Raw genomic sequence first — 12,445 nt, 5'->3', positions numbered from 1 at the left:
GTGATCCACCCGCCTTGGCCTCCCAAAGTGCTGGGATTACAGGCGTGAGCCACCGTGCTCAGACACAAATACTTATTTAAAGGAATTATCATAAAGCTGCTGGCTTTTCAGATGTTTCCAGATTTGTACACAGGAACTCTAGGAAAGAAGCCAGGAAAATTCCATTTGTTCTAAAATGCTGGGCATCTTCTAGACTTCTAGTGGTAGTCTATTGCTGTGGCTGCCGACCTAGTTATTCCCTGACCTAGATATGCAGTTTACTGTTTATGCAGATACTTGTCTTATAACTAAAGCACTTTCACCTTGATTTTTTCATATTCGGGTAACTTAAACCTCAGAACATTGTTTCCTAGTAGCCACTGTCCCATCCAGTATCATAGCCACTACTCACTTACGGATATTTAATTAAACCGAAAAATTCAGTTTCTCAGCACACAATAACCACCTGTAGCTAGGACTGCCCTGTTGGACAGCCGAGCCTTGGAAGTCCAGGGTTAAGTTCTCCTGAGGATTCATCAGTGGCTGTAGCAAGTGCTTCCAGCCTAAGCTGGCATTGGAAGTGTTCTTTGCAGCTGCTGTGGCCATAGTAGGCACTCAGTAAATGTTTGTTGAAGAAAGAGTGTAGGTGACCCAGCATATTGTGGTGAGATGATTATGATGAGTTAAGTCTGAGATAGTAGTGACTTTAGGTTTTTGTTTTTGTTTTTTTTTTAATATGTCCCTTTTGTAAGCAGTCTGAACCCCAGATTTGGGATGAGTTAAGTTTCTCACCAAGGAATGTGTTACTTGCTTCAGGGAAGGAGAGGGTGGCTTTGATGTGCGTGGCTTTGTGAGTCCTTCCCAGCCACGTAGAGGTTCATGGCTTTCCACCTGTGGTTAAGATGTGCAGCACTCTGGCCAGGCTTGGTGGCTCACGCCTGTAATCCCAGCACTGTGGGAGGCCGAGGCGGGTGGATCACGAGGTCAGGAGATCGAGACCATCCCGGCTAACATGGTGAAACCCCGTCTCTACTAAAAATACAAAAAAATTAGCCAGGCATGGTGGCAAGCACCTGTAGTCCCATCTACTTGGGAGGCTGAGGCAGGAGAATGGCGTGAGCTTGCAATGAGCGGAGATGCGCCACTGCACTCCAGCCTGGGCGACAGAGCGAGACTCCGTCTCAAAAAAAAAAAAAAAAAGATGTGCAGCGCTCTACAACTTCTTCAGCTGACATTGCGTATTTATTACACTTTCTCTCCACAGATGATGCCAGAAGTCCGGGGAGCCTTGTTTGGTGCAAATGCCAACAGGAAGTTTTTGGACTAAGCCTTCAGGAGGTGGAGCTCGTCCTCAGCTCTCCTGCTGTGATGTGGAAGCTTCTGATATTTGAAGAAACACGAATGTCTCTGTAGCTTCCTCTTCACTGCCCCAGTATTGCTCTGTATTTATCAGCGATGCCCCTCTGTCACTCATGCCTTGCCTAATTGTTCACAATGGTGGAAAGCTTCATGTAATATGATCAGGACCCATCTCCAGTTCTTCTGAAAGTGTGACAGTGTCCAGCCGGTTCTGCAGCACTAGGGGAGGGGGCAGATGGTGGTTGCATGGGCTTCCTGGGTCTCCACTCTCCGTCTGGCCTAAAGGTGATGTATTTGGTGTTTGGCCCTGCAGTCCCCACTCTTGAGGCTTAAGGCGCATGTGGCACACCACTCCTTCCAGCAGTAGTCGCTTTACTGTTACCTGTTTAGGCCTAGAAGTTTTCCCTCATCTGTAAATGTGATTTAAAATCTAAGCCATGAATATGCTTTATTTATTAAAAGAGTTATGCGGATTTAATGTGATTTCTAGTGTAAGGCACTACAAATTTAGGTTTTGACAGAGTCAAATTCTTACTGAGGCACCTAGAAAAGAAGTATTTTCCCAATCCCCGTGGCACTTGATGGTGACAGCTGTCAGCACCTGGACCTGTTAACCCTCTGGGGGTCCCCTGGGCTGTTGCCCGTTGTTCCCAGCCCATCACCAGGAGCATTCTTTCCACCCTTGCAATCTTCCACACACCCCACATGGCTCTTCAGCGTGACCTGGCCTCTAGAAGGGCTGCACAACTTTATTGAGGAAATAGTTTTATTAGTGTTGCCCAAATGAGAAAAACCAAGTTGTTTGTTTTTTCTTTTTCTTTTTTTTTTTGAGACGGAGTCTTGCTCTGTTGCCCAGGCTGGGGTGCAGTGGTGCCATCTCGGCTCACTGCAAGCTCCGCCTCCCGGGTTCGTGCCATTCTCCTGCCTCAGCTTCCCGAGTAGCCGGGACTACAGGCGCCCGCCACCACACCCAGCTAATTTTTTGTATTTTTTGGTAGAGACGGGGTTTCACCGTGTTAGCCAGGATGGTCTCGATCTCCTGACCTCGGATCCGCCTGCCTCGGCCTCCCAAAGTGCTGGGATTACAGGCGTGAGCCACGGCGCCAGACCCCAAAAAACCGAGTTATTTTGGAGCAGGTCACTGTGTGCTGGAACCAGATCCTTTCACAGAGGCCCTGTTCTTCCTTCCCTGTCCCATGTTTTATTTTTCCGTAGGTGACGACTAAGAGCTGCCCAGGGCCTTACAGCTAGTACATGGTGGAGCTGGGACTTGAATTGAGGTCTGTCTCTAGGGCCCACACTCAAATGCAGTTCTCATAACAGAGAGTGAGGCCCCCAAGGCTGACCATGTTAGCACCATCCTCTTCCTTGTTAGCCCAGGTTTCGCAGTAGGTGGGACTATTGTAAACACCAGCTCCTGCAGAAGGTGCTGATTTTCTTAGGACTTGGCCCTGCTGCTGTGACATTATCTCTCCTGTAGCAGCCTTTGGGGGAGGAATCGAGGTGTGTGAGCAGGGCTCTCACAGCAAACTCAGCTCCTCAAGACGATTCACTTATGAAGGGATAGAATCAAGGCTTAAAACCCAGTGTCACTAACAAGCAGATATTTCCCTATGGCTGTGTTCCTCCACCCCCACAAGTAACAGTTTGAAGAGTGACGGGGGTCTGCTTCTATGCCCTTTTTAATGTTTGGTTTTGAAATGGACGTAGAAAAGTAGATGGTGACAGCATTCACTGCAGCCTCTCTGCTGTACCCACTGATGAACAGATGAGATTTTAGCCATTCACCTTTATTTCAAAGTGTTCCTTGGTTACAGGGAGGGGTGTGCAAGAGCCTGGGCTCTGGGGGAGGGGCTGGGCTGCCCAGTCAGAGCCAGCCTCAGCCCCCTCAGCCATCCAGGGATTCTAAAGGGTGCTTGGTCTCAAACTAGGTGCTGACTCTGAGGGCTTTCACGGTCCGTTGAACTTCTGATCCTCCTTTTCCTCAAAATCAGTGCTAGGACTCATAAGTTATGGAGTCCAAGATTAACAATGCTAAATCCTCAAGCTGACTGAAGAATGCCGAGTTTGACTGTGAAATAGAAATGTTAAAATACAGAAACAACCCTTCTATTGTGACTACCTGTTAAGGTCCTGCAATTAATACAACGAAAGTACCATTTTTGTTGAAAAGTAGGTGGTTAGGGGCTTCCAAAAGCCTCTGGTAGCTGTGCCCACAAAGGAAAACGAGCGTAGACACGAAGGGGAAGAAGGCTGTGCTCAACTTGTTAGAATATAGGGCTGTTTCTCCCGAGATTGAGGTAGCACTACAACGCAGAGGACCAGGCAGGCCAGAATGGCCCCACCTGCCCTTGCCCCCTCTAGGCTAAGTAAAACAGCTAGAGAGAGGGCGGCGAGCGCAGGGACTTGACCTCCAGCTCTGTCTAGTCAAAACACTTTAAGATGCGCTCTCCAATCCCAATAAAATAGACCCCTTGAGCAATCCCAAAGAGAGGTGCTATGACCAGTGCCCGGCAGCCAGCGCCTTTCATGAAGGCAGATGGTCCCTCCTGAATCCAGAGTTTCCTGGGGAGAAAGAAGAGCCAGTGAGCTGATGGGCAGGGGCGTTCTGCAAGCAGCCCTCAGTGGCAGCCTCTCCATTTGTGCACCTCTCATTTGAGAATAGTGCCTTCCACAACAAGAGCAGGAGGCCAACGGTGTGGGAGCTGTGCCTCGCCCGCTAGGTGCACGCAGGTTGGTTACTTATGCAGTTGGGTCAAGGCCTTGGAAACAGGCTTGATGTGGCTAGAATCTTTGGTGAGAGATGCTGTAGGGATGCCAGGAAGAAGAAAAAGGCTCCCAGTACATTCCGTTTTCTTTGAGAGGTGAGGGAAAGACAGACTTCAAAGAAACCCAGAGCCCAGCAATTCAAGTTGGTCTCTAAATCTGGTCTAGGCAGACACCCACGCAGAGGAACCTGTCCCAGGACCATTTGAGGGGCCACTGGCTCTCACCTGGCACAGTCGGTGATCCCACTGTATATGTCCTCACCCAGGCCTTTCTTGAGGGTTTGGATTCGAGTTTTCAGAACTAAATCAAGTAAAAGTTAAAGTAAGTAGTGAACAGCTTACTTTCGGTGTCCTCCCCTCAACACTAAGGGGCTGGGTCCTCCTTTAGAGCCACCAAATATAAAACTGACTCATAGGCTGGGCGCAGTGGCTCATGCCTGTAATCCCAGCACTTTGGGAGGCTGAGGTGGGCAGATCACAAGGTCAGGAGTTTGAGACCAGCCTGGCCAACATAGTGAAACCCCATCTCTACTAAAAATACAAAAATGAGCCAGGCATGGCACGTTCCTGTAGTCCCAGCTACTCATGAGGCTGGGGCAGGAGAATCGCTTGAACCAGGGAGGTGGAGCTTGCAGTGAGCTGAGATTGTACCACTGCACTCCAGCCTGGGCAACAGAGCAAGACTCCGTCTCAAAAACAAAAAAAAAGAAAAAAAAAACGGTCATGAGGCCAGTTCTGCCATTGTGTGATCTATAAGTGGAGGTCTTCCTCTTTGGGCCTCAGCTATAAAATAAATGAGTCATGTTACTGTGGCTTTGTTTGGTTTTGTTGAGACAGGGTCTCGTTCTGTTGCCCAGGCTGGAGTGCAGTGGCACAATCAGCTCACTGCAGCCTCAACCATCTGGGCTCAAGTGATCTTGCCACCTCAGCCTCCCAAGTAGCTGGGACTACAGGCATGCACCACCACACCCAGCTAATGTTTTCACTTTTTTTTTTTAGAGACAGGGTCTCACTTTGTTGCCCAGGCTGGTCTCAAATTCCTGGGCTCCTGTCTCGGTCTCCCAAAGTTTTGGGATTACAGGCATGAGCCGCCGCACCTGGCCAGGTTACTGTTGGTATAGGAAGTCTACCGGCAAGTTTAGGGAGCTGGAGGCAGCCCTAACATGGAGGGAAGCATTGTCTTCTCACGCTGCGTTTAGCTCCCACCATTAGCCCCAAATTTTATGTATTTATTTACTTTTTGAGATGGAGTCTTGTGCTGTCACCCAGGCTGGAGTGCAGTGGTGTGGTCTTGGCTCACTGCAACCTCCACCTCCTGGGTTCAAATGATTCTCCTACCTCAGCCTCCCAAGTAGCTGGGACTACAGGCATCCGCCACCACACTCTGCTAATTTTTTTTTTTTGCATTTTTAGTAGAGACGGGGTTTCACCATGTTGGCCAGGATGGTCTGAAACTCCTGACCTCAGGTGATCCAAAAGTGCTGGGCTCCCAAAGTGCTGGGGTTGCAAGCGTGAGCCACCACACCCGGCCAGCCCCAAATTTTAACACATCAGCAATAATTTATAGCTGGGGCTCACAACTCTTCTGAGGGGATGAAAAGCTAAAGCAATCAGCATCTTGAAGGTGAGGGATGTGTCAGGGATGAGAAACAGAAGGAAGGTCTCTTGGGACCCACTTTCTCCATGAGGGCCTCTAGTGAGCCTCTGCCAGCAGCCAGATTGCAACCCAGTATGACTTCCAGGGTCAGGCTGTTTCATCTATAAGTGCAAAATTACTGTTTATCCCATAGAAAGGACACATCTCCCAACTCCTTACCATCTAGAGGCGTCACTGCGACCGCAGCTACGGAACCTGCCACACAGCCTGACACAAAGGAATGTGCAAAGGACGCCTTACCGGCGAGCTCGTTGAACCCCAGGTTGTTAAGGTTGGCAAACAGTGGGAAGTAGATGATGGAGAAAGGAATGTCTCTGCAGAGGAGGAAGGAGAAACACTGAGCTCCGAGCTGCCCTGGGGCTGCCACCCAAGGTGAGACAATGAGCTTTGCTGTGAGCTGTGGGGCTTACAGTGAGAGGAGCCACGGGGACTCATCCCTTCTTTTGTGCCCCGTGAGCGTGGGTGAGGGACAGCAGGGGACAAAAGAGCTGTTGCCATCTGTTCCGCCCTCCCAGCTCCTTCCTCTGCCCTGCAGCACCTGCAGCCTCTTGACTGCCAGAGGCAAGTCCGAGGCGGGAAATGCATTCTGTACAGGGGCAGGCAGGCTAAGGGAAGATGAGGGGCCTGGCCACTCATTACTATGAACTCTGCGGTCCTCTGTAGACAGGGCTTTCTTAGGTGCCTTTGGGCCACAAAACACCCAGCCTTCCTGTGGGCCTGGTCATCACTATGCAAGCGGCCTAAAACTTTAGTCTTCTAGGTACCCATTCTGTGCCACCCTGGCCAGTTCCAGACAAAACAGGAAGCATGGAAATCGTTTGCTCACCTGGGTTTGGATATTCTGGGAAGGACACAGAGGCAGATAGGGACAACCAGCTCTCTGGCCCTCGTGCCCTCCCCCGTGCACTTGTCCTAGGGAACCGGAAGAAAGGCTCACCTGAGGAGAGTGGCACCCAGGCCCTTGTAGAGCCCAGCCAGGCCCTGAGTGCGGAGCAGCTCCCAGGCAATGAGGGTGGCAGAGGGGCGCCTGTGGGTGGAAGCCGAACCAGTTGTGTAGGACCTGGAGGTGGAGGGTGCTGAGGCCGAGCCCTGATGATGGACGGCTGGAAGGGAAAGGACAGACCTCATCACTACCTGGTCCCCAACAGATGCTACGAAACACTCCTGAGTGTGGCTCTCAATCTCTGCCCCTGGGACAGTTCAGAGGCCAGGCTGACACCTCAGCTGGCATCCAGAAGAATGTCCTAATTTTAGAATGTTAATTTTTGGCTCTGAGGATGTCTTCCTAAGGTCTACAGTATCTCAGGAGCTATCCCAATGCTGAGAACACTTCCCAAGAGCACAGCCACAGCCTGGCCCGCTTGCTTCTCCGCCACGTTCCTTAGGGCTCCATTCCTTACCCTCCCATTAAAACTGGTTTTGATCTGGCTTCCATTTCTAAACAATTTCTCAGCCTATGTAGGTCATTTTTATTTTTAGTTATTTTATTTATTTATTTTTTTGCAGTGGTGCGATCTCGGCTCACTGCAACCTCCGCCTCCTGGGTTCAAGTGATTCTCCTGCCTCAGCCTCCCTAGTAGCTGGGGTTATAGGCACGTGCACCACACCTGGCTGATTTTTGTATTTTTAGTAGAGATGGTGTTTCACCATGTTGGTCAGGCTGGTCTCAAAACTCCTGACCTCAGGTGATCCACCTGCCTTGGCCTCCCAAAGTGCTGGGATTACAGGCATGTGCCACCATACCTGGCTGATTTTTGTATTTTTAGTAGAGAAGGTGTCTTACCATGTTGGTCAGGCTGGTCTCAAACTCCTGACCTCAGGTGATCCACCTGCCTCCCAAAGTGCTGGGATTACAGGCATGAGCCACCGCACCCGGCCGGCATTTCTTAAAATCTTTAGGAGATCAAGTCTAATTGTGAAGAAAATGTGACAGAAGCCTTAAGTATTTTCTGACCCTCTGAATCAACATTCTCGTTTCTGCTATTTGTTCTAGAGCTGGCAGCATTGATGAAATGGGTAACCATAAATGAAGACTTTTTTTTTTTTTTTTTGAGACAGAGTCTCACTCTGTTGCCCAGGCTGGAGTGCAGTGGTGCAATCTCAGCTCACAGCAACCTCTGCCTCCCAGGCTCAAGTGATTCTCCTGCCTCAGCCTCCCGAGTAGCTGGGATTACAGGCATGCACCACCATGCCCGGCTAATTTTTGTATCTTTAGTAGAGATGGGGTTTTACCATGTTGGGCAGGCTGGTCTCGAAATCCTGACCTCAAATGATCCACCTGCCTCGGCCTCCCAAAGTGCTGGGATTACAGGCATGAGCCACCATGCCTGGCCAAAGACTTCTACCTGCTTGGAAAGTTGACTGGTCACACAGCCTAGCAAATGAGGTTGGGATGTGGGATGTGCCTGGTTCCAATCCCAGCCCTTTACTGTTCCCATAGGAGGTGGGGACAGGCCTCACCCAGGCGTCCAGCATCCTGCAGCTGAATCTTGAGCATTTCCATGGGACAGGTCACCACTACCTGGCACATCCCAGCCCCACACCCGGCAAGCATCTCCATCTTCAGGTTCCGCTGCATCCTATGGGAACAGGCGTCAGGCTCCTTCAGCCGCAGGCCACAGGCCTGCCCTGGTGCAGCTGCCCTCTTGTGAGAGGGGGACTTTCCCTGGATGGCACCCGTGGCTGCCACTCACTCAGCTGGTCAAGTCATCAGCTAGCCCTTAGGTGTGGTCTCTGTACGGACAGGGGACTAAGTTTAAAGCAAAGCCTGCTAGGGAGGTAGCACCGCATGGAAGCTGAAAACAGTGACAGAGAAAACTACCCAGACCAGGCGTTGTCCTTGATCCCTTCAGGAACATCACTGGGCAATGTGAGGCACAGAGAGAGCTAGAAAGTGTTTGGGGGCTGATTTGTTTTTCCCGAGATGAGGTCTCACTCTGTGACCTACGCCGAAGTGCAGTGGAGCCAACATGGCTCACTGCAACCTCGACCTCCTGGGCTCAAGCGATCCTCCTTCCTCAACCTCCTAAAGTGCTGGGATTACAGGCATGAGCCACTGCAGCTCAGCCACAGCTTGGTGGCTGATTTTTAAAAATTTATTGGCTAGTTGATGGATTTGTCTGTATATGCTATATGTTCGCTATATTATCTGTCACACTTCCAAAGTATACCAGCTCATTCTCTCCCTTCACTCTCCAGCAGCCCAAACACACACCAGCCCTCAGCCATGTGTGCACATATTTATATGCATGCAGGCAGGTATACTGAGGCACATTTGAAATCTTCTTCCTGCCATCTCTCCCAAAAAACACACAGTGAAGGATCCAACCCCACCCCACCTGGCCATACCCATCTTCCATGAGCAGCTGCCGGAAAAAGTCGTTGGCCGCCAGCTTGATGGCCTTCTCTGGAGTGACCAGAGTGAGGTTCACTGCAGCCCCTGGAAGTGAAGGACAAGATGGGGAGTCAAGGCCATCCCAGAAATAACAGTTCCCCGGGTCTGCCCTTCAGCCCTAGCCAGGCCAGTCACTGAGTGAAGGGCATTTTTGGGGCCAGGTGGGGCTCCTGAGCCTAATTCACTGAAATAACTTTCCATTCCCACTCCCTACCACATTCTCCTTTTTTTTTAGATGGAGTCTCGCTCTGTCGCCCAGGCTGGAGTGCAGTGGCGCGATCTCGGCTCACTGAAAGCTCCACCTCCCGGGTTCACGCCATTCTCCTGCCTCGGCCTCCCTAGTAGCTGGGACTACAGGCGCCCACCACCACGCCCGGCTAAATTTTTTTTGTATTTTTTAGTAGAGACGGGGTTTCACCGTGTTAGCCAGGATGGTCTCGATCTCCTGACCTCGTGATCCGCCCGCCTCGGCCTCCCAAAGTGCTGGGATTACAGGCGTGAGCCACCGCGCCCGGCCCCACATTCTCCCCTTTTTACGTATTTTTTTCTTACAGACTCCTCAGTTTGGTTATCAGGAAGCCATTTTATTTTTGTTGCTGCTGGTGGGGTCGCTGATGATAAAACAGCAGTTCCAGTGACAGGCGCCAGGCGCAGGGACTGGGGTTCCGCTCCTCTGTGCCGCACAAGCCAGTCCCATTGGCTGCTAGCTCGGGGCTGTCTAGGGTTTGTGTTTTGCTTCTCGGCGGCACAAGCATACGAGCTCCGGCTCAACTCCAGCTTGGGATCCATTGTCCAAGGTACCTCCTGGCTGGGGACCCCGCAGGGACCGCAGCAACGCTGGACCGAGCTGGGGAGGAGCCACCCAGAACTCCTTGCCAGGAGCTCAGGCCCCGTCGCTCAGTCCCTTTCAGCCTCTCTCTCTTCGCTTCTAGCCAGGCAGAGAGAGGCAGGCAGGTAGGGAGGGCTCGCCTGCTCTTACTGAGGCGGTGGCGGGGGGTGTGCTCTGTGGGTCTCCGGAAGCCTTACCAGGACCCAGAGTTGCCTCTGTCTCCACCCAAGAGCACAGAGCTCATCAGGAAGGACCCCCTGGCAGCCCTGGCCCCATCCCCGCAGTAACGGAAGGAACACCAGTTCCCCATGTCCCATACGCTCACACCTGCTGCCCAGCCTCCCAGGGGACCTGAGAAGCCCACCTCGGTACATGCCGAAGAAGCCCTCCGCCCGAGCCGTCTTCATCAGGCAGTCGATCCTGGAAGCAGAGGCCAGAGTAGGAGTAAGTGTGCAGCGGGCCTCCCAGCCGCCTCCATGCCCTGCTCCCGCGGGCACATCCCAGCTGATCAGATCCCCAGTCCCCAGGCTCACGCGCGCTGCCTGGAGACTGGAGGGAAGGGGGCCCCATCCCTCCCCCGGGCGCCTCTGCCCTCCACGCTCGCCTGCCAGCACCTACATTCCTTTGTACATGGCTTTCCCATGCTGGTTCTGCAGGCGAGTCTTGGCCAAGTCGATGGGGAACACGCAGGTCACCCCCACGAGCCCTGCTACACCTCCATTGATGAGTTTGGCTGTGATGCTAGGACAGGGGGAGGAGAGAGGCAGAGGGAGGGGCAGGTTAGGGAGCGGATGCAGCCAGGAATGGGCAGGGGCACAGACAGTGGGGAACCCCAGCCCCACAGGTGTCCAGAGACCCTCTTCAGCCTCCCTGGCCCAGGTCTGGTCCAGACAGGACAGCCGCACTCACCCGGGTGAGGCATCTTGCTGCAACCCGGGAAGTCCCTGGAGCTGGGACCTGCAGGGGCTTCTGGGAGGAGCCCAGCTCTGCCCCCATGGGCCGCCACCAGGGCACCGCTCTGCCCCAAGCTTCCCCGGCCCGTCCTCTGGCTCCTCCGCAGGCCTGGAGCCACGTGTGCAGTTCTCACACAAACGGACTGAAGGTCAGGCAGAACTGAGTTTGCATCCTGACTGTGACCTCTCCTCTCTGGGCCTGCATTCCCGTCTAACTCACTCCAGGGTTGCTGAGGACTATGGAAACCGTGCCTGTGGGGGAATGCCAGCTATTGTTCATAATAAGAGAACAGGCACTTCCCACAGTGAAGGCTTCAAGTCGGTCAGCCCTTGAGGTGACCTAGTTCCAGCCAAAAGTAAAGCCACAGTTTAGATAACATGGCCTCCCACCCTGCTGGGTATAGGAGCTTTGGAAGACGGGAAATAGAAAACAAAGCTTTCTCAGACTCCTTGGAACCCACCAAACTTTTCTTATCTTTCAGGCGGGAGGCAGACTGTGAACAAAATATTTGGAGATGGATTTACCTGGAAGTGGTAAGAGTAGATGATAGTGGGCTTTTCACAAAGGAAGAAACTTGGGACGATAAAGAGAACTGTGAACTTAATTTTGTAGTTAGAGAAGATGAACCCAAACAATTAAACCATGTTGAACAATAACATATATGTGCACAGATGCTTGTGTGTACGTTATTTGCTGCAGTAGATGTAGTGTATATGTTATACGGGGGACAGGGGTCTTGCTCTTCCCTAGGACTCAGCTTGTTCTTCAGAAACCTGGATGTGCTATCACCACAGCGACTCTCTGCCAGGCCCAGGGCCCAGGGCCTCAGGCTGCCCCAGCCGAGCTCACCTCAGATCCTGGTGGGTCATTCTGCAGGGGCTGGGGATCCCAGGACACAAGGCTGCTGGCTCCTTGGGGTAGCCGCTGTTGGGGCTGTCTGGGGGAAGAAGTGGAAGCTTCCTTGGCTCTGGCCCCGTAGCAGTGTGGACAGAGCACGGGTTTTGAGTGCAGCCTGGCCCGAGCCACCTTCCCGGCAAGTGACGACCTCCTTGGGCTGCAGCTTCCTCCCCTGCAAAGTAGTCAGAGAAACACTCACCTCACAGATGGGCGAGGACGCACGTCACTAGTGGGTTCATGCGGCCCGCTTGCTCCACTTTTTTCCCTTCCTAAACCTTTTGGACTTTGGGATTCAAATCAGAATCCTCGAACTTTTGGACTCTGGGGATCAGATAAGAAGGAAGGGGAATGAGAGAGAAGGATACAGCAGCCTGCTGAGGCTGGAGGAAAGGATGTCTGGGGCATTTTGGACAGAGGCATGGGAGTGGCGCCGGAGGAAGCAGAAGGGATGGAAAGGATTTTAAGAGGAGTTGCTATGAACTAGGAATCCCTCTCTTGGTGTCCAAGGACTACAATAAAATACTTAAGATGGCCGGGCGTGGTGGCTCATGCCTGTAATCCTAACACTTTGGGAGGCCGAGGCGGGCGGATTGCCTGAGCTCAGGAGT

General features: G+C 52.3%; 2 protein-coding genes across 10 annotated transcripts in view; one reads left to right on the top strand and one right to left on the bottom strand.

Annotated features, from left to right (window-relative positions):
* The window catches only part of ATP6V1E1 (ATPase H+ transporting V1 subunit E1), a 33,432-nt gene extending 31,621 nt beyond the window's left edge, over positions 1 to 1,811 (top strand). For both annotated transcript variants that reach the window (XM_063704959.1, XM_004062979.5), the window contains one exon: positions 1,244 to 1,811. In XM_063704959.1, the coding sequence (XP_063561029.1) occupies positions 1,244 to 1,306 (63 nt within the window). In that variant the 3' untranslated portion in view covers positions 1,307 to 1,811. The remainder of the gene's footprint in view (positions 1 to 1,243) is intronic.
* A 1,636-nt stretch (positions 1,812 to 3,447) lies between these two features.
* The window catches only part of SLC25A18 (solute carrier family 25 member 18), a 31,407-nt gene continuing 22,409 nt past the window's right edge, over positions 3,448 to 12,445 (bottom strand). For 4 of the 8 annotated variants that reach the window (XM_019018494.4, XM_063704956.1, XM_019018495.4 and 1 more), the window contains 9 exons: positions 11,790 to 12,009; positions 10,605 to 10,727; positions 10,351 to 10,406; positions 9,112 to 9,202; positions 8,224 to 8,342; positions 6,701 to 6,866; positions 5,923 to 6,077; positions 4,332 to 4,407; positions 3,448 to 3,903 (listed from right to left, as the gene is read on the bottom strand). In XM_019018494.4, the coding sequence (XP_018874039.2) occupies positions 3,762 to 3,903; positions 4,332 to 4,407; positions 5,923 to 6,077; positions 6,701 to 6,866; positions 8,224 to 8,342; positions 9,112 to 9,202; positions 10,351 to 10,406; positions 10,605 to 10,727; positions 11,790 to 11,809 (948 nt within the window). In that variant the 5' untranslated portion in view covers positions 11,810 to 12,009 and the 3' untranslated portion in view covers positions 3,448 to 3,761. Of the gene's footprint in view, positions 3,904 to 4,331; positions 4,408 to 5,922; positions 6,078 to 6,700; positions 6,867 to 8,223; positions 8,343 to 9,111; positions 9,203 to 10,350; positions 10,407 to 10,604; positions 10,728 to 11,789; positions 12,010 to 12,036; positions 12,159 to 12,445 lie in introns of all 8 variants that reach the window. The other 4 variants (XM_063704957.1, XM_055374861.2, XM_063704958.1 and 1 more) reach the window with 2 other exon arrangements.

This window comes from Gorilla gorilla, chromosome 23 (genome assembly GCF_029281585.2).
Source record: "Gorilla gorilla gorilla isolate KB3781 chromosome 23, NHGRI_mGorGor1-v2.1_pri, whole genome shotgun sequence".
NCBI lineage: Eukaryota > Metazoa > Chordata > Mammalia > Primates > Hominidae > Gorilla > Gorilla gorilla.
Note: the sequence above shows the minus strand (reverse complement) of the source record. Positions and strands in the feature narration are given on the sequence as shown.